The sequence below is a fragment of the Brachycentrus maculatus genome, unplaced genomic scaffold (genome assembly GCF_059751285.1).
Source record: "Brachycentrus maculatus isolate JH-2025_06_01 unplaced genomic scaffold, ASM5975128v1 h1tg000059l, whole genome shotgun sequence".
Taxonomy (NCBI): domain Eukaryota; kingdom Metazoa; phylum Arthropoda; class Insecta; order Trichoptera; family Brachycentridae; genus Brachycentrus; species Brachycentrus maculatus.
This window is the reverse complement of record NW_028280813.1, coordinates 1,118,694-1,140,637: the sequence shown is the minus strand read 5'-3', so window position 1 is coordinate 1,140,637 and position 21,944 is coordinate 1,118,694. Positions and strand designations below refer to the sequence as shown.

The 21,944-nt window shown below is 43.8% G+C and overlaps 2 protein-coding genes across 2 annotated transcripts in view; both read left to right on the top strand.

The window, feature by feature from the left end:
- CCT7 (chaperonin containing TCP1 subunit 7) overlaps positions 1-21,944 on the top strand; it is a 140,494-nt gene that overhangs the window by 35,746 nt on the left and 82,804 nt on the right. The gene's annotated exons all lie outside the window — the stretch shown is intronic.
- On the top strand, positions 99-20,030 carry LOC148311722 (uncharacterized). Its single transcript, XM_088256230.1, has 14 exons — positions 99-331; positions 4,351-4,596; positions 6,343-6,491; positions 9,287-9,375; positions 11,268-11,434; positions 12,766-12,904; positions 13,555-13,641; positions 13,725-13,841; positions 14,437-14,544; positions 14,988-15,165; positions 17,486-17,549; positions 17,993-18,177; positions 18,972-19,084; positions 19,664-20,030. The coding sequence occupies exons 2-14, from the start codon at positions 4,487-4,489 to the stop codon at positions 19,727-19,729; spliced, it is 1,572 nt and encodes a 523-aa protein (XP_088112356.1). The 5' UTR covers positions 99-331; positions 4,351-4,486; the 3' UTR covers positions 19,730-20,030.

The following is a 21,944-nucleotide window of genomic DNA, read 5'->3' as shown; positions in this document are numbered from 1 at the left end:
TATTTGTTATCGTTCCTCACAGTTGGAGAATGCGCGGAGCCGAGCATTTATTTCTCCGTCAAGTTGGCTGCGGTGGACCGCGCCAACTTCGCGCAGATAGTTCCAAAACAAGCTCCCGTGACGGACAAAGCGCCTCGCAACTCGGCTGGTGATCAGTTCCGTCGGTGATCACTCGCAGCCCCTCCCAGTCCGGGGCTTGTACGTACCGAACCCGGGCTCCGTTTGCCCCCCGGTCGCCCCCGTTCCAAGCGCCCGGGGCCCGTCGCGAGGACTTTGAAATCTTCATGTGTGACCAACACCTACTCGATCAATACGGAGTAGAGAATACCAAGTAAAGTGATCGCACAATACCAGGAATACTGTAAAATGTTCTCCCAAGCCCGTTTTGTAACCCTAGATATGCACGACTCATCCGGGATCGATCGATTTCGCTTAAAATCCCATCGTCGATTTCGACGATGAATCGAGTAGAGTGAAATTAATTTATTGGTATGTCCGTCTTACGTACTCATCAAGGTTACATTACAAGGGCCTTATTACGCATCGGGTACCTCTTTATGTATTAAAACAAAGCAAATTACGCACGAACGCTATTTCCAATCGCCTGAAATACAATCTGACGTCGTGAACATTAATTTCCGAGAAAATTTCCTAAAGAAAGTGAATCTTATCAATTAGCTTCCTGACGTTGGCAACGAATTTCTTGACTTATTTTTTGTTTGTTTTGTTTTTGTGGTCGAAGATTATTTTTATCCTATCGTTTTGTTCTCAACTCGACTCGTCATATTACCATTATTCTAATAAGTTTCCTGTATAATTTTTAATTGATTCAATCTATTTAACCCTTTGCATCCGTTGACAGATAATAAATCATATTCTTTAGTGCGAAATATCGTGATATATGAAAATCTTAGCACTCACAAGGCTTGCGACCAAATATGCTTCGTACATCTAATACATCAATATCGCGTTCAAATCCAGTGTACCTTTTTTATGACGACTCCTAATAGGTTAGAATAAATTCGAAAGAATTATCACTAATGGCTAAAAAGCTATTTACTTCACAAAATTCTCAAAAGATGGCAGTTACGACTGAGTTACGAAAGCGGTTTAATAATCTATATATACAACTTCCAAAAATTGAGTAGAATCGTGAAAGTTACAGTGTATAAAGTGATCCAACTGAACCCAGTACGTAAGCCCTATAAATGACCGTATTTCCTTCGTGTATAGATGCCTCGTCTCTGTTTAGACGTCTAATATACCTAGATATTTACTTATGTGTTTATAAAAGTTTACTGTGAAGTGTATAGTGATGTGTTTGGCCACAAATCTTCCTATCCTTCGAGTGTAAAATGAAAAAGCGTGTTTTTTTTTATAAATATGTATTTTAAGATTTTTGAATTATCCCAGATTCATATGTAAACGCCAATAACTGCTTCCACAAATATCTTCAATTCTATTCTCATTATCGATCTACGAAAACAAACGAAACTTTCTCTTATAATTTTAAATATATGCATCTGCTATATAAAAAAAAAAATTGTCTGCCTCCGTAGTGTAATGGTCAGCACACTCGGCTACCGTTCTGGAGGTCCCGGGTTCGATTCCCAGGGGGGTCAAATAAATATAAGTGATTTTTTAACTCTAATATTTATTCCATATTACCCTGGACTGGTACCTGAAGCGAAAGGCTGATCACCTTTCTTTCATGTGTTAACGATCAAGATAACACTGCGTTTGTATGATGCAGTGCCCTATGCACCATTGGGGTGCGGATCCGCACCCTATGGTGCATAGAGCACTGCATCATATAAACGCAGTGTTATCTTGTCTTGATCATTAACACATGAAGGAAAGGTGATCGGCCCTCCGCTTCAGCTACCAGTCCAGGGTTATATTGAATAAATATTACAGTGAAAAAATCAATAATATTTATTTGACCCCCCCTGAGAATCGAACCCGGGACCTCCAGTATGGTAGCCGAGCATGCCGACCATAAAATGACCATGGCTATATAAAAATAAATTAATTAATCAATGTTAAAGAGATTGAAAAACAGTCTGGATGTTTCTAGGTTTTACGACCTATTATTGATTGGTTTAAGTGATCACTTTATTTACTGAGTAACACTCACCATTCTACCCACACCTGACAGGCATATTACTAGTTTTTTAATTAACTTATTTCCAAGTGACTGAAATATATCTACGACTTATGTAACACCGCTTATCATGGCCCTACCTAGGTTTTTTACTTTACTAGTGTTACAGTCTATTCTTACTCGTGAGTGGATTTACTCTTTATGTTTAAAGTTACTATAATTTTACGTAACTCATGAGTGAAAGCCCTGGGTAAAAAACACTCATCCATATTACAAATTTTTTGAAATTTGTATATATTCCGAGTGAGTTTTTCGATACGAACTTCAGTACAGCCATCTATTGTTGAAAATTCGAATTAAATTATTCGATTATTTATTGATTCGGCATTAACTTTGTGTAATGATATGTTGATTATTTAAAAAAAAAATTAAACACTTGAATATATCACTTGCTGAGTTTTATTTTTATATACGACTAGTTTCGAATCTTCTGGTGAAATTTTTAATTTTTACAAATTAAAAAACTAACTAACCATCACGCCGCTTCCCCGCAGGGGTAGGAAGAGAGAATAGAACGCCACACCACTCTGTCCTTGCAAACATTCTTCGCCTCTTCCACGTTCATGCATCTCCTCATACATATCCGCCGATTGTTTCGACTCCTAACCTGACCTTTTTTTTATTTGTACGAGAAGATGAAAACATCTGTCGTTTTCGAAACTAGTCGTATATAAAAATAAAACTGATTAAGTGGTATATTCAAGTGTTTAATAAAAGATTAAAGAAAACACTTCGTTTTTTACCACTTGAGCTTTATTATAGACTACATGTTTCAGAAGTTAAACTTCCATCATTCAGGTCTGTATAATAACTGTATTGAGTTATTATACAGACCTGAATGATAGAAGTTTAACTTCTGAAACATGTAGTCTATAATAAAACTCAAGTGGTAAAAAACAAGTGTTTTCTTTAATCATTGTAACATGTCTTACCACAAAGTTAATGCCGAAACAATAAATTTAATAAAAAAATAAGTTATTAGAGTCGAGGCCTTTATTACGCTTACTAGGAAACGTTTGTAAATTCATACCCATGTTTTTGATTTTGCTAAAAATATTTTTTTATATCACTCTTTTTTTCTCAAAAAGCAAACGTTTTGGATATAAAAAATTATAATAACGCGACTATTATTTAAGGTATCACTTTCAGTCTTGCGAATTTGGTAACTAAATTAATCTCATAGGTTACCGTTTGCTATAAAATAAGAAATCATTTTAAATAAAACGTTTAAAAAATTGTCTTCAGCCGACAAAGATGACTAAAGTTTTTTTTTAATCCATATAATCTGAAAAAATAGATTATTTTATTTTGTTGGCTGAAGGAGTTACATTATATATTGTCGTAATTATAAAAAAAATTAATATTTTTCTCTTTTTTTGTCCTAAAGAATTTTCTGTTCTATCTGTAATCTATTACTAAGTGATTTTTTTAATATATCGCTCACTCCTTTCAAGAACGTCATAAATCAAAAATCGTCAATTTTCAGTTGTGCATGTTTTCGGAATGCCCAGAAAATGTACTATATCCCAGCAAAAGAGGCATATTTTAAACTTAATATTTACCCGCTACAGGGCAGAAAGTGTTGTTTTTGCATTTTGAAGAAAAGGTATTGTTTAATAATTTTTTTAAATATACTAAATATTTTTCAAATGGAGAAAAAACCTTCAGGTTTTACCTAAAAAGATCTGTTGCACAGTATAAAAATCATTAAGTGGTTCGATATTTATTTTTAATACATTGTATTGTATTTATAAACTTTAAAAACGTTCTAAAAAATCAAGTATTTTGATTTATGACGTTCTTGAAAGGAGTGAGCGATATGTAAAACGTTAGTCTAATTTATTTTCCGTCGCGTAGTGTAGTGCTTAACGTGTCCGCTCTGGAGGCTCCCGATTCGATTCCCAGGGGGTTAAAATAAATACTTAAAAAAAGTGATATTTCACAGCGATATTTATTTAAAATCACCCTGGACTGGTACCTGAAACATAGAGCGGGTTATGTAGCCTTAATTAAATGTCAAGCGAACATCGCGTCGATCTGATGCAGTGCCCTATGCACCATCGTGTGCGCGCGCGGGTCGGGAGAACGATGCCGAGTGTCAACTTATGACCGTTACGTAGGTACTTTTTTCCGCGTCGACGCATCTGGCCGTAGGGGCGCCGAGTGTTAAGTGTTGATTTCTCTAGGTTGGCCGCCCTGCGTACAGCTGTTCTCAATTGTTTTCGAGATGCGAATTTTGTCAGACTTCCTTTGAGGGCGACGCGGGCGTGAGCGCCTCGTTAGCGGACTGCCAGTGTGATATTAGTGCAATATAAGTTAGCCATGAACTGCGGAGGAGGAGGGCACGGCTCCAGGCGGGGCTACGGGCGCCCCGGGGGCGGAGGCCGGCCGCCCCGGAGGCACGCCAGATACAAGGACTATTGGAATTTCAGGTGACTGATGACTTTTAACGACGATTTTGTCGGGAAAAATATAAGTTTTTTTCAATTGAAATAGTGCATTGTTGCAAGGCATTGAATAACAATATTTTCCAATGTTTATGAATTAAAAAATGTTCAAACTATGATGCTTTTCAACAACTTTTTAAACTGAATACACAAAGGCAAAGTATACATATAAAATAAAAACTAACTAACCATCACGCCGCTTCCCCGCAGAGGTAGGCAGAGAGAATAGAGCGCCACACCACTCTGTCCTAGCAAACATTCTTCGCCTCTTCCACGTTCATGCATCTCCTCATACATACCCGCCGATTGTTACGACTCCTAACCTGACCACTTTCAAGTATTTGGCATACCTGATCGTGCCATGTTTTTCTCGGTCTTCCTCTGCTTCTTTTCCCGCTAACATTCGCCTCATAAATTTGTTTTACCGTTCTTTCCTCACTCATTCGTTCTACATGTCCAAACCATCTCAACACACCTTTCTTAATTTGATGGATAATGCTTATCTCAGCTTTGCATTCCTTCCTTATTTCACTATTCGCACATCTATCATACATCGTTTTGTCGCACATTCTTCTGAGAGATCGCATTTCGACTGCATTCAGTCTACTTTCATCCTTCTTTTCATACTACTTGAAAATGTACAACTAAGTAGTATGAACTTTAAAAATGTTCATACTACTTAGTATGAACATTTATGAAGTATATATATCTTAGTATGAAGATCTTTCTCTAGATACACAAAGGCAAAGTACACCTCGCTCACTCCTTTCAAAAACGTCATAAATCAAAAATCACAATTTACAGTTGTGCACGTTTTCGGAATGCCCAGAAAATGTGCTATATCCCAGCAAAAGCGGCATATTTTTAACTTAATATTTACCCGCTACAGGGCAGAAAGTGTTGTTTTTACATTTTGAAGAAAAGGTATTGTTTAATTATTTTTTAAAAATATATTAAATATTTTTCAAATGGAGAAAACACCTTCAGGTTTTACCTAAAAAGATCTGTTGCACAGTAAAAAGTTCAATAAGTGGCTTGATATTTATTTTTAATATATTTTATTACATTCTTAAACTTTAAAAACTATCTCCCGAAAAATCAAGTTTTTTGATATATGACGTTGATAAAATCTTTTTCACTAGGTATTGTTTATCTCGCCTTTTGATTGGTAGGCAGAGAGAATGGAACGCCGCACCACTCTGTCTTTGCAAACATTCTTCACCTCTTCCACATTCACGCATCTCCTCATCCATACTCGCCATTATTTCGACTCCTGACTTGACCGCTTTCAACTCAATTTATGTTTTTTAAATGTTCAAGTACTATCTACCCTCTGATTGCAAACGGCTATATATGGTATCAAACGTTTTGACAAATGTCACTAGTCTGTTTTTGGTTGGTCGGAAGATATTGCTTTTAAGCAATAAGCCCGCCAGTGTACTTATTTCTTTTCTGTACGTGAAGTTTAAATAAATAATTGGTAACCTAAAATCTGGCGGTGTCAAAAGTCTGCGTAATCGGAGGGCATGTATGACTAGATGTATGGATGTGAAGGAGGCGAGGAGTGTATGCCAGGACAGAAGAGTGTGCCTTTCATCCTCTCTGCCTACCCCTGGCAATGGCGTGATGGTAGTAGTAGTTAAACTAAGAGAATTTTTAAAGCAATCTTAGATACACAAAGTCAAAGCGTACATATAAAATAACTTGTTCATTATTGTGTTGTGTTTTCAGCGATGGCAACGGCCGGGGCGAGGCCAGCGGGGGCCCCGGGGGCTACCAGGGGTACCCCAAGCCCTCCCTGGCCAGCGGGGCTCCGCACCAGAGACACCCCCACCCCGAGGAGTGCCTCCGGGACGACATGCCGCACCACAGATCGCAAGGTAATATATCGTCTGTCGGAGTTCTATAATATGTTGCCGTCATATAGGTTGATTTATTATGGCCTTTAAGCCATTGGCGCTGCGGCTAGGGGCGCTAGCCGCTAACCGGAGGAAGACTGAGAACAGTGAGCTTTGAGCCCCTCTCGCTTGCCTGTGCAAGTATGCGAGAGTGAGATGCGAATTATTGTCTGTCGGAGTTCTATAATATGTTGCCGTCAATAGGTTGATTTATTATGGCCTTTAGAGCCATTGGCGCTGCGGCTAGGGGCGCTAGCCGCTAACCGGAGGAAGACTGAGAACATTGAGCTTTGAGCCCCTCTCGCTTGCCTGTGCAAGTATGCGAGAGTGAGATGCGAATATGGTGTCGCGCTTCCTGAGCATGCTTCACGCGCTGTTTATACCCGAATTTGTTTCCGATATTCACAAAATACCTCCGATTTACCCGATAAATTGTGATTATTATCAATATTATTTGTTTAAATGAATGCGTAAATATGTTATGGAGGAATACCTAAAATGTTAGCCTTGTATTTATTATATATATAGAGATATTATGGTTATTAGAAGCAATGTGTACTAGGCACACAACACCGGGAAGGGAGGGTTAACCTTTTAACTGCGTCAACTTTGTTCCTGAGAGACGCCCGTACGCGGCGGTATTTAGCCGTTTTTAAAATGATTACTTTTATCATGTATTTAGTTAAGAAACGATTTATTTTCCTAAACAAAAACGTTCAATGGGATTCATTGTGCCTTTTTGGTACTCTATAATACACTTGTGTCACATTATTCTTGAAATATATCGTAATATAAACAAATAAGATCGTAACATAAATAAATCAAAGCACGCATCGTGTGTCACTCTTACCCACTGGCGATGCGTAGCGTCGAGAGTGAGACAGATATGGGGCATGATTATGGCGCGGACTAATTACCGACCGCAAGAAAAATCAGGGATCTGTTATTTTATTTATCCTTGCGATGTTACAAATTATTAGTCAGATATTTCAACAGATGTCATAAGGCCAAGGATTGACGTATTATTTTATCCAAAGTTCCACACCATGAAAAAATCCCTCCAAGTTGAACTGAGGTTCGAAACTTGGACCTAAGTGAAAACACATACGGTTATGTCAGCCGCGTGTGGGGAATGTTTTGTAAAAACACAAACGGTTATGCGAGCCGCGTGGATAGAGTTAATATTGTCACTTCTACAAACATTTTTTTGAAACTAGACACTTGTCCGAGGAAAACTTGGCACAATCAGGTATGTCAAATAATTGAATGCGGCCGGGTCAGGAGTCGTAATAATCGTCGGGTATGTATGAGGAGACGCATGAATGTAGAAGAGGCAAAGAATGTTTGCAAGGACAGAGTGGTGTGGCGTTCGATTCTCTCTGCCTACCCCTGCGGGGAAGCGGCGTGACGGTTAGTAGTAGACATTTGTCCACCTCCGTAGCGCAGTGGTCAGCGCGTTTGGCTACCGTGCCGGAGGTCCCGGGTTCGATTCCGAGGAGGTTCAAAATAAATATGGCCGATTTTCACTCACATATTTATTTAATAACTACGCTTGGATGGCTTGTCTCTGGCCAATATCTGTACCCGACAGATTCTCCAGTTCTTTGGACACGTTGCGCGTGGCAACGAGGATAGCCTGGAACGCCTAGTTGTGATCGGTAGCCTGGAGGGAAAGAGAGGGAGAGGAAGATCCCCCACACGATGGACCGATCAAATTAAGGCAGCAGCAGGCACCTCAGTGGTTGGAGCGCTACGTGCAGCGCAGTCAAGGGATAACTGGAGAAGAGTCATTGCTTCTGCAAGGGTCACAACCCTCAGCAATGAGGATTAAGACGGAGAAGAATTTATTTAATATCACCCTGGACCGGTACAAGAAGCGCAGGGCTGATCTCACCTTGCCTTCATGCAATCTACGATCAAGATAACACTGCGTCGCTACGATGCAGTGCCCTATGCACCATTGGGTGCGGATAAGGGTAAGAAGAAGACATTTTAAAGGTCTTTTTGCCGTATCTTAGATCTGATGATTTCCTGGTATTATAATAATGCTTCGTAAGGTAACTTTAGACAAAATTACGACTGCCGTATGTTTGGAACAAACTATACACACGGTATTTATAAACACACACATATTTTGCTCGTTTTATACTGTGTGACCTTGCTTTGTGTTCATTGTGCATCGCTGTGCGATACGTGGAGAGAATGGTTGGAGCAGTCTATATGGGAGAGTAGGTCCGAGAGTCTACATAGCGTGTATGGCTAGAAGCTAGGACTGTATGCCAGGGTCAAGAGTGGAGGAATCGGAAGGTATATATGTGCAGCTGAGGCAGGTGTAGTTGGGAAGATCGAGGGTGTATTAGATGGTGTGATCATGTATAGAGAATGGTTGGAGCAGTATATATGGGAGAGTAGGCCCGAGAGTCTACATAGCATGTATGGCTAGTAGCTAGGGCTGTATGCCAGGGTCAGGAGTGGAGGAATCAGAAGGTATATATGTACAGCTGAGGCAGGTATAGTTGGGAAGATCAAGGGTGTATTAGATGGTGTGATCATGTATAATGGTTAGAGCAGTATATATGGGAGAGTAGGGCCGAGAGTCTACATAGCATGTATGGCTAGAAGCTAGGACTGTATGCCAGGGTCAGGAGTGCAGAAGTCAGATGGTATATATGTGCAGCTGAGGCAGGTATAGTTGGGAAGGTCGAGGGTATCCGAGATGGTTTGGAGTGATTCAGCAATAGCCACTTTACTGACATTTCAACCGTCTTTGTTTCCAGAGCTCCGGGGAGTCGGCCTCATGGACCAGGCTGCGTCGGGCAGCGCCCTGGAGACCTCGGGATCCGGCCACCATCATCATCATCACCTCGTGAGTACACCGACAAATTACCAATCGTATTCCCAGGACTGCCATCTGTGCTCAGAAGCGGAAAGCTGTTTGCTTTCTACAATTGAATATTGAAAAATGATCTAATCTTCTTCTTCTGCCTTGTGCCCTGTTTTTAAGAGACACACAAGCTTTGTATTATTTGATATTTTATCACTCCGTAGTGTAATGGTCAGCACGCTCAGCTACCGTTCTGGAGGTCACGGGTTCGATTCCCAAGGGCGGTAAAATAAATATAAGTGATTTTTTCACTGTAATATTTATTTAATATTAACATGGACTGGTACCTGAAGCGGAGGGCTGATCACCTTTCCTTCACGTGAAAACGATCAAGATAACTTTGCGTTTATATGACACAGTGGCCTATGCACCATTGGGGTGCGGATAAGGGTTTTATTATTATTATTATCTTCAATAAACTTTTCTTTTCAAAACCATATATTTATGTCAGAGGGCGATGATAAACTTGACGGGATGTGATGACAAACTAACAGACCATGATGTTAAAAACATGACAGTGTGATGATAAATGTAACAGAGTGTGATGATAGACATGTCAGAGGGCGATTATAAACGTGACCGAGTGTAATGACAAACATGACAGAATGTGATGTCAAACATGTTAGGGTGTGATGACAAATGTGACAGTGTGATGATAAACGTGACAGAGTGTAATGACAAATGTGACAGAGCATGATGATAGATGTGACAGAGTGTAATGACAAACATGACAGAATGTGATGTCAAACATGTTAAGGTGTGATGACAAATGTGACAGTGTGTAATGACAAACGTGACAGAATGTGATGATAAACATGACAGAGTGTGATGATAAATATGATAGAGTGATGATAAACGTGACAGCATGATGATAAACATGACAGAGTGTGATGATAAACATGACAGAGTGTGATGATAAACATGATAGGGTGATGATAAACGTGACAGCATGATGATAAACATGACAGAGTGTGATGATAAACATGACAGAGTGTGATGATAAACATGATAGGGTGATGATAAACGTGACAGCATGATGATAAACATGACAGAGTGTGATGACAAGCGTGACAGAATGTGATGACAACCTGTCAGAGTGTGATAAGCGTTGTAACGGACCAGATGAAAATGAGGTCCACAAAAGGACCACATTTGTAAAATAGTTATATAATTATTATAAATGTACCGACTTGTAAGCGAGAGGCTGTTCCTAAATAAATGATTTGCATTGCCACAGAGGAACAGCCCTCGCAATAAACATGATTTAGTTTTTAAGATAGATATAGAGACTATTTATATTTGTATGGAATATAATACGGAGCGACTCCGTCCGAGCAGCTGTCCCCATATTGAAACCCGCCAGACTGAGCGGGGAAAGGGGGCGTGGCTCCCACTACTTACGCTGTGGCCAACGGGAACCCAGCAGAAAAGTGGTGGGGGCCGCGCACGTAGGCAATAGGGGGACCAGCCCGGCGGATTGGCTCCGTATGGATATAAATATGTGTGTCATCTTGAAATAAATCATTCCATCCTGGACGACCGAACTTGGTGTTATTATTTCTCCGCTCGCTCTACTCTTCGCTACTCTACTGGATTCTCCCCCTGGACTTGACCATCGCCACGACCACGGACTACGAACCAGTATACACCTCGACCTACGCATCGGAACCGGACTCGAGAGATATTTATTATAAATATTCTCTACCTTTCGCCGCAGGACATCAGAACTTCTGGGATTTACGCCCCCAGAAGCGAAGCGCTGCAGAAGACACACCGCACCTATCTACAGTTCAAAGTGTGAGGTTTGGTGCCCCACAAGCGTGAATGAATGTAATAAATGTGACAGAGTGTGACTCTTGACTTGACCCTTGCAGATGATGCAGGAGTCGGGGGCGGGCCCGTCGCGGTCGCGCGTGCGCAAGACGGAGAGCCCCTCGCGCAAGCGCCGCCGCATCTCCCGGCACCGGGAGCCCCCCTCGGCGCTGCCGGAGCCCTCGCCGCCGCGCCTGCTGCACCCGCCGCTGCACCACCAGCAGAACAGGTGAGCGCTGCCAAGCCGCCAGGTTGCCATTACCGATTCCCGGAAACGACTCCCATATTCTTCTTCGCCTTTTTTATTTACTGTTTCGGCATTCAATTTATGGTAAGACATTATGACATTGTAAAAGAAAAACACTTGTTTTTTTATCACTTCAGTTTATTTTACTATACAGGGTCTTTCATTTTTCGGTTTCGAAAGAAACACAGCGATACATTTTTTATTTCATTATAAAGCTTGGACCATTTAGTATAAAAAACAATACAATTCATGTTTTGAATATTGAAAGCATTAACTTTGTGGATCATATTGATATATTATTTTGAGAAATAAATGCGATCTCTCAGAAGAATGTGCGACAAAACGGTGTATGACAGATGTGCGAATAGTGAAATAAGGAAGGAATGCAAAGCTGAGATAAGCATTATCGATAAAATTAAGAAAGGTGTGTTGAGATGGTTTGGACATGTGGAACGAATGAGTGAGGAAAGAACGGTAAAACAAATTTATGAGGCGAATGTTAGCGGGAAAAGAAGCAGAGGAAGACCGAGAAAAACATGGCACGATCAGGTATGCCAAATACTTGAAAGTGGTCAGGTTAGGAGTCGTAACAATCGGCGGGTATGTACGAGGAGATGCATGAACGTGGAAGAGGCGAAGAATGTTTGCAAGGACAGAGTGGTGCGGCGCTCTATTCTCTCTGCCTACCCCTGCGGGGAAGCGGCGTGATGGTTATTTAGTTAGTTAGTTATTTTGAGAAATAAAAAGACATTGTGTTTTGATCCACTCACATTTTTGCTAACCAACCAGTTTCGGCAACAACCTGTCGCCCTCTTCAGGGTTTAATTTATGACATAAAGTCATAAATTAAACCCTGAAGAGGGCAACAGGTTGTTGCCGAAACTAGTTGGTTAATAAAAATGTGAGTGGATCAAAACACAGTCTTTTTATTTCTCAAAATAATATATCAATTCAATTCAAATGGCACCTTGGGAAGATTCCATGCATGCGTCTTGTAGTCCAGTAGAGGCACTTCAATAAAACTGCACTGTATGCCTAGAAGACCCGAGTTTCCGGCTCAATCCTTCAATCCTTTGGTTTGAAGTGCCTCTACTGCACTTTGCTAGACCATATTAGCATGTGAAGCTGCGGAATGGGAGAGAACATGGCATAGTTTGCATTATGTACAAATACCGGGAGTACAGATTTTTGCCTAGTACCTCTTTGACGCACGCCAAGCTTTATTCGATTTAGGAGATCAGGGCTGTCCAAAAATTTTTTAAGAATTTTATATAACGGGACCATATCAGTAATGTTTGTCTCTGTCGTTACAGCCCGCCCGTGAGGTACATGGAGCGGTGGGGCGCGGAGGGCGCGTACGGGGGCGTGCACCACGCGCCCCCGCCGCACTTCCTGCCCTCGCCGCCGCCCCCGCCGCCCCCGCAGCCCCTCATGCTGGACATGAACCACCAGGTGAGTGGGAGCTCCGCCGCCCAGCTGCCTACATTTTCGCCTGCTTTTTTTTTCCTGCTTTACCGCGCTCCTACAATTTCGGCATCCCAACATGGATGAAGGAGTATGTGCAAGTCTGGGCATTTGCAGGACCCTGGCATGGGCTTGTCTGCCTCTGTGGTGTGATGGTCAGCACGCTCGGCTACCGTTCTGGTTCAATATATCTAGAGGAAGTCATTTTTTCACTCAAATGTTTATTCAATATTACCCTGGACTGGTGCCTGAGGCGGAGGGCTGATCACCTTTCCTTCGTGTGTTAACGATCAAGATAAAAGTCCGCCTCTGTGGTGTTATGGTTAGCGTGTTTAGCTACCGTGTCGGAGGTCCCGGGTTCTATTCCCAGAGGGTGGGATCGAATAAATGTAAGTGATTTTTTCACTCTAATATTTATTCAATATCATCCTGGACTGGTGCCTGAAGCGGAGGGCTGATCGCCTTTCCTTCACAAGTAAACGATCAAGATAACACAGCGTTTATATGATGCAGTGCCCTATGCACCATTGGGGTGCGGATGAAGGTTCGAAGAAGACTCTCAAAATGATATAAATAAATCGTTATTTTGTATTTCAGCTCTTATTTACATGGTTAATATGGTTCAATTTCCGTTGCAGGTGGCCGTGAGCGTGCCTATTGGCCGAGCTCGCGACGTGTGGCCTTACCCCCCCCTCTGCACTCCCGCGCCCCCCCTCTCCTGTCAGGTAAGCAATACTTTATAATGATAATTTTAAAAAAAAGTAATATCATGTTGTAATATCATGGAACTAATGGAAACTGGTTGCAGGTCCACGGAGTTTATACGCACGGGGGCGCCCAGCTAGCCCTGGGCGGCTTCGGGGGCGGATTCCCGGCGCCCCGCGGCTTCCCCTCGCCACACCATCACTACATGCACCATCCGCAGGTGAGGATGCAAGCATCGCCATGTCTTAGCCACCGTTCACGGGAGTCAAGCGGGGGTCCGTCCTAGGTGGTGGAAGCTTGATGCCTTGTAGAAGAGGCAAGCTTGGTCGGGTCTATCGAGAGGCATGGTCAGGTCTTTGGAAGCCTCGTAGAAGAGGCGAGCTTGATCAGGGCTCTTGGGAGGCATGATCAAGCTCTCGGGAGGCATGATGGCGGAAGCCTGATGCTTCGTAGAAGGGGCAAGATTGATCAAAGCTCTTGGGAGGCATGATTATGCTCGGGAGGCATGACGGTGGAAGTCTGATGCATATTAGAAGGGGCAAGCTTGATCAGGGCTCTCGGGAGGCGTGATCAAGCTGTCGGGAGGCATGATGGCGGGAGCCTGATGCCTCGTAGTAAAGGCGAGCTTGATCGGGGCTCTCGGGAGGCATGGTCAAGTACTCGGGAGGCATGATGGCTTACGCAGCACTTGATCATGCCTCCAGACAAAATGGCTGCCGAAAAAACATGATTAAAAAATAATTCATTCGATAAATCATATGTATAATTGTGTTTATGTGTACATATATATATGACTGATTTTTCCCAATCCGCAGAGAAACGAAGGTCCGGACATGGGCATGGGGATGGGATCGGCCAGCTCCGGAAGCGACTCCCCCCTCCTGCCATCGCCCCTCACCCCGCCCATCCTGCTGGGACCCGAGGTATGTAGACAGGCGCCGTGGCATAGTCGGGTAGACGTCGCGGGTGTGACAGAGACGGACTGATTCCGCCACCTGCTGTGTGACAGAGACGGACTGATTCCGCCACCTGTTGTGTGACAGAGACGGAATGATTTCGACATATGTGGTGTGTTTATGGGTATCAGGACTGTCGGGGCGCTGCCCAAGGCAAGGACAATTACTCTCAAGTGATAGTCGATGTCAGGTGTACCTGACATCGACTATAACTTGACAGAAGAAGAAAAAGTGCGACAAAGACGGACCTGATTCTGCCACCTGTTGTGTGACAGAGACAGACTGATTCTGCCACCTGTTGTGTGACAGAGACAGACTGATTCCGCCACCTGCTAATAACTCCTGTCCTGAATTGTACCGAAATTTTCGCATAGACCTGTCTGATCCTCCTATTTGACCGTGATTTCCAGTTCCAGGCGCGCGGCGAGCGTCGCAGCGGCGTGCGGCGCGCGCGGCGCTGGGTGCCCGGGCACCAGCAGGCGCCCCCGCCGCCGCTCGCGCCGCCCCCGCCGCCCTCCTCCACGCAGCAGGCCTCCTCGCTGCTGCACCTGCAGCCGCTGCACCACCACCACCACCACCACCACCACGGTGAGACCACACACACACACTCTACACTCACACACACATTTGTAGTTGGCATGACAAGGATGAATGTAGACTGGATGCAGTCGGGATGCCATCTCTCAGTGCGGCAAGACCATGTATGGTAGATGTTCCAATGGTGATATAAGGAAAGGGTGCAAGGCTGAGATGAGCACTATCCAGCAAACTAAGGAAGGCGGCTTGGGATGGTTTGGGAAGGATGAGAGTAGACTGGATGCAGTCGGGATGCCATCTCTCAGTGCGGCAAGACCATGTATGGTAGATGTTCCAATGGTGATATAAGGAAAGGGTGCAAGGCTGAGATGAGCACTATCCAGCAAACTAAGGAAGGCGGCTTGGGATGGTTTGGGAAGGATGAGAGTAGACTGGATGCAGTCGGGATGCCATCTCTCAGTGCGGCAAGACCATGTATGGTAGATGTTCCAATGGTGATATAAGGAAAGGGTGCAAGGCTGAGATGAGCACTATCCAGCAAACTAAGGAAGGCGGCTTGGGATGGTTTGGGAAGGATGAGAGTAGACTGGATGCAGTCGGGATGCCATCTCTCAGTGCGGCAAGACCATGTATGGTAGATGTTCCAATGGTGATATAAGGAAAGGGTGCAAGGCTGAGATGAGCACTATCCAGCAAACTAAGGAAGGCGGCTTGGGATGGTTTGGGAAGGATGAGAGTAGACTGGATGCAGTCGGGATGCCATCTCTCAGTGCGGCAAGACCATGTATGGTAGATGTTCCAATGGTGATATAAGGAAAGGGTGCAAGGCTGAGATGAGCACTATCCAGCAAACTAAGGAAGGCGGCTTGGGATGGTTTGGGAAGGATGAGAGTAGACTGGATGCAGTCGGGATGCCATCTCTCAGTGCGGCAAGACCATGTATGGTAGATGTTCCAATGGTGATATAAGGAAAGGGTGCAAGGCTGAGATGAGCACTATCCAGCAAACTAAGGAAGGCGGCTTGGGATGGTTTGGGAAGGATGAGAGTAGACTGGATGCAGTCGGGATGCCATCTCTCAGTGCGGCAAGACCATGTATGGTAGATGTTCCAATGGTGATATAAGGAAAGGGTGCAAGGCTGAGATGAGCACTATCCAGCAAACTAAGGAAGGCGGCTTGGGATGGTTTGGGAAGGATGAGAGTAGACTGGATGCAGTCGGGATGCCATCTCTCAGTGCGGCAAGACCATGTATGGTAGATGTTCCAATGGTGATATAAGGAAAGGGTGCAAGGCTGAGATGAGCACTATCCAGCAAACTAAGGAAGGCGGCTTGGGATGGTTTGGGAAGGATGAGAGTAGACTGGATGCAGTCGGGATGCCATCTCTCAGTGCGGCAAGACCATGTATGGTAGATGTTCCAATGGTGATATAAGGAAAGGGTGCAAGGCTGAGATGAGCACTATCCAGCAAACTAAGGAAGGCGGCTTGGGATGGTTTGGGAAGGATGAGAGTAGACTGGATGCAGTCGGGATGCCATCTCTCAGTGCGGCAAGACCATGTATGGTAGATGTTCCAATGGTGATATAAGGAAAGGGTGCAAGGCTGAGATGAGCACTATCCAGCAAACTAAGGAAGGCGGCTTGGGATGGTTTGGGAAGGATGAGAGTAGACTGGATGCAGTCGGGATGCCATCTCTCAGTGCGGCAAGACCATGTATGGTAGATGTTCCAATGGTGATATAAGGAAAGGGTGCAAGGCTGAGATGAGCACTATCCAGCAAACTAAGGAAGGCGGCTTGGGATGGTTTGGGAAGGATGAGAGTAGACTGGATGCAGTCGGGATGCCATCTCTCAGTGCGGCAAGACCATGTATGGTAGATGTTCCAATGGTGATATAAGGAAAGGGTGCAAGGCTGAGATGAGCACTATCCAGCAAACTAAGGAAGGCGGCTTGGGATGGTTTGGGAAGGATGAGAGTAGACTGGATGCAGTCGGGATGCCATCTCTCAGTGCGGCAAGACCATGTATGTTAGATGCGGTGATATAAGGAAAGAATGCAAGGTTGAAATGAACATTTTCCAGCAAACTAAGGAAGGTGGGTTGTGATGGTTTGGGCACGTGGAACCAATGAGTGAGGAAAGAATGGTAATACAAATTTATGAGGCGTATATATATTTGGAAATAGAAGCAGAGTAAGACCGAGGGTAGCTTCCACACTGAATTGTGGAAGGGACGAAAATTGTTTGGAGACAGATTTGTGTAGCGTTCTATTCTCCGTGATCCCCGGATCCGGAGCCGACTGCTCAAGACTGAGTGAGCGCGCCTGGCGTTGCCGACGACCGAGCCTAACTGTGTTGTGTCTGTGTTGCAGGGCTGCTGGCCAACCTGAGCGGGGGGCCCGTGCCGATGCCGCCCGGATTCTTCCTCAACTTCCTGTGAGTCGCATTCAATTTGTCGTCATTCTCGTCACCACTCTATATACTCATGTGCACAATGTATACGTTATGTGCTGACTGCATACATTACAGTATTTTGGTTTGTCCGCCTCCATAGTGTAGTGGGTTAGCGCGCTAGGCTACCATGCTGGAGATCCCGGGTTTGATTCCCAAGAAGGTCAAAATAAATATCAGTGATTTTTCAATCTAATATTTATTTAATATGACCCTGGACTGGTACCCGAAGCGGAAGGCTGATCACCTTTCCTTCATGTATTTAACGATCAAGATAACACTGCTTCTATATGATGCAGTGTCCTATGCACCATTGGGGTGCGGATAAGGGTTATAAGAGAAGAAGCATTCATCAAGTGGTGTATCATGTGCTTACTGTGTATACATCCCGCTATGTACCGCACACTGACTGCGTGCCTTCTGTGCAGCGCCATGTTCCCGCTGTCGCCGTACGGGGGCGCGGAGGCGGGCGGGGCGGAGCCGGCGGAGACGGAGAACTACGAGGCGCTGCTGTCGCTGGCCGAGAGGCTCGGGGAGGCCAAGCCGCGGGGGCTCTCCAAGCCGGAGATCGACCAGCTGCCCAGCTACAAGTACGAGGCGGCCACGCACCAAGGTACGCACCGTGCCACCAGACTATTCAATGTTACGCTTCGTACCAGTACTTGCTAATGTGTAGAATGATATATTTTATACCAGTACTTGGTAGTATGTTACCATTTATACAACTATTGAATGATACATTTTATACCAATACTCACAATACATTTATACAACTATTGAGGCTGATCACCTTTCCTTCATGTGTTAACCATCAAAATAACACTGCGTTTATATGATGCAGTGCCCTATGCACCATTGGGGTGCGGGTAAGGGTTTGATTGGTTGATTTATACAACTATTGAATGATACATTTTATACCAGTACTTGGTATTATGTTAACATTTATATAACCATTCAATGTTACATTTTACACCAATACTTGGTATTATGTCACCATTTATACAACTATTGAATGATACATTTTATACCAGCACTTGGTATTATGTCAACATTTATACAACTATTCAATGTACATTTTATACCAGTGCTTTGTAATGTATTACCATTTATACGACTATTGAATGATACATTTTATACCAGTACTATACATTTTATTCAATATTACGTTTCATACCAGAACTTTATGATATGTCACCATTTATACAAGTTTTCAATGATACATTTAAAATTACAATGCTATTTTGGAATTGCTAACTTTTATACATTGTGATCACTTTATGCATTGTATAACATTCACCTCTCCACCCATTATCGTACATCCATACCGCCTCGAGTTGCGTACATGTGCAGTTCTCACTCTCCTTTGATATGTTTGAGTGCTAAACAGCCTTCCGTGTGTGTCCGCAGGTGACCAGAGCTCGTGCGTGGTGTGCATGTGCGAGTGGGAGGCCCGCCAGCTGCTGCGCGTGCTGCCGTGCTCCCACGAGTTCCACGCCAAGTGCGTCGACAAGTGGCTGCGGGTGAGTTGCGGTGCCGAATCGGGAGTTGTTTCGCCACTTTTGTCTCCTACCTTCCCTCCTTCCTGGATCGCCCCTGCATTTCCTCTCCCACATGGCAGCAATGCCCCTCACAGTCAGCCCCTTCACTCGCAAGACAGGAACCGTCCAGAGGCGCGCCGTCCGCCACAAGCAATGTTTGGTATTGCGCGAGTTGATATAAAGTTCAACAGATGGCGCTGCCATTATGTTCTAAGGAGCTTTTTTTAAAAAAAACATTTTTTTTATACAAATGAACATTTACATTTTTATATTATTTTTTGACATCTCATCAAAGATGAAGAAGAATATGGAAGTCTGGGCATTTACGGGGCTGACGACCGTCATAGGCTGGTTTAAGTGATCACTTTGCACACGTGTAACATTCACCAATTCTGCCCATTATTGACAACCACACTACTCAAATTCTTGGAAGTTATATTTATATGCCAAAAAATAACTCCTGTAATTGGAGATAATCCAGATTTTGTGAACAAGTATTTGGACACATTTTTATTTATTATATCGGTTCGGAAGCGTTGTGATCTCTCCGTTTGATTCCAGACGAATCGCACGTGCCCGATATGCCGCGGCAACGCGTCCGAGTACCTGTCCCCGGGGGGCGACTAGGGGGCGAGGGGCGCGGGCCGGCCGCCCCCGCGCCCGCCCCCGCCCCCCCCGCCGCTCCTGCGCCCCCTACTCGTGCCCTGCCTGCTGCGCGCGCTGCCCTTCCCGCTGCTCGTGCGCTGAGCTGCTGAGGCCCGCCGGGCGGGACACAGACTATACCCTGCGAACGGGAACAGAGTTCGCAAAGCAATCGGGAAAATGTTCGTGAAGCAAATGAAATCAGTTCGCGAAGCAAATGGGAAAATGTTCGTGAAGCAAATGGGAAAATGTTCGTGAAGCAATTGAAATAAGTTCGTGAAGCAAATGGGAAAATGTTCGTGAAGCAAACGAAATTAGTTTGTGAAGAAAATGGGAAAATGTTCGTGAAGCAAATGGGAAAAATGTTCGTGAAGCAAATTTTAAGAGTTCGAGTAAGTTTAAGAGTATAAACGACGGGGGACGTTTGCAGTACGTACCGGACTATATCTGTGGACACTTTTTGGTGAATATATACGCAATCGCTAGTTGTTAGGTTTTTGCGTACGGCGGTTGTTGCGGTTTTTAGAGTCGCGTATGTGTGTGTGTGAAATTGGACCGTCTGATGTTTGAGGCTAGACGGCGGCTGGAAGCTAGACGGAGACTGGAAGCTAGACGGTGACTGGAAGCTAGACAGTGGCTGTGTAAGCTAGACAGTGGTTTGAAGCTATACAGTAGCTGGAAGCTAGACAGTGGCTGGAAGCTAGACAGTGGCTGGAAGCTAGACAGTGGCTGTGTAAGCTAGACAGTGGTTTGAAGCTAGACAGTAGCTGGAAGCTAGACAGTGGCTGGAAGCTAGACAGTGGCTGTGTAAGCTAGACGGAGACTGGAAGCTAGACAGTGGCTGTGTAAGCTAGACAGTGACTGGAAGCTAGACAGTGGCTGGAAGCTAGACAGTGGCTGTGTAAGCTAGATAGTGGTTTGAAGCTAGACAGTAGCTGGAAGCTAGACAGTGGCTGGAAGCTAGACAGTGGCTGTGTAAGCTAGACAGTGGCTGTGTAAGCTAGACAGTGGTTTGAAGCTAGACAGTAGCTGGAAGCTAGACAGTAGCTGGAAGCTAGACAGTGGCTGGAAGCTAGACAGTGGCTGGAAGCTAGACAGTGGTTTGAAGCTAGACAGTAGCTGGAAGCTAGACAGTGGCTGTTAGCTAGAGAGTCTAGGTATACTGCCGTACTTATCACAGGGTTTTTGTAAAAATTACGCACATAGCTACCAAATACCTTGTAGAGAACTTCAAGTACCTCTCTGTACACATTTCGGGAGAGAACGCTTTCATTCCTCCACGTAACGCATCAGGCGACCATATTAGGTCTATTGTGACCTCCCTGAATTGACGGCAGTATGTCTAGACGGCGTCTGCGGCGACCGGCCGTCGGAAATATCGGGCAATGTCTCTGTCCAATTGCCATTGGCGATTCGTCACGTCTCTTCGGCCGGCACGAGGTGACCGTAGTACGCCAATTTAAAAAATATCCTGTTACGAATAGGTTATATTGATTTATTAAAAAATCCACATTTTGATATGACGACATGGATGAAGGAGAATATGGAAGTCATTCTACCCATGATTGACGATCACACTACTCTAATTTTTGAAACTCATACGTATATTTTCGTGATGCTGTATGTGTGAGTTCACTAGAGCCATCTATGGTTGGATTGAGAAAGCTTTTATTTGTATATATATGATTCAAATTCATACATCGTTTAATGTGCGAGTTCGCAGCAGCGTCTATGGTCGATTTGAGTAAGCTTACTCATATCTATCCTTTATACAGTGACAGGAGAATTATGTGATATATGTATGAGTTCAACATAGATGAAGAAGAATACGGAAATCTGGGTATTTGCAAGGCTCATGACCCGTCAAAACATGGTTTTAGTGATCACTTGTGAAATATTCACCTATTCTACCCATGATTGACAACTACACTAATGAAATTTTTGGAACTTGTGTATATATATATATATATATATATATATATATATATATATATATATATATATATATATATATATATATATATATATATATATATATATCCCATAATTGACAGATTCTTTCACTAGCGAGTTCTCGCCCCCATCTATGGTCGCCTTGAGTATTTTTTTTTTTTAATTACGTATATCATTTAGCAGAGACTTCCACAGAATGTAAATGAGATTCTTCCCGAATTTATTTTACATACTGGAAAACACCCGA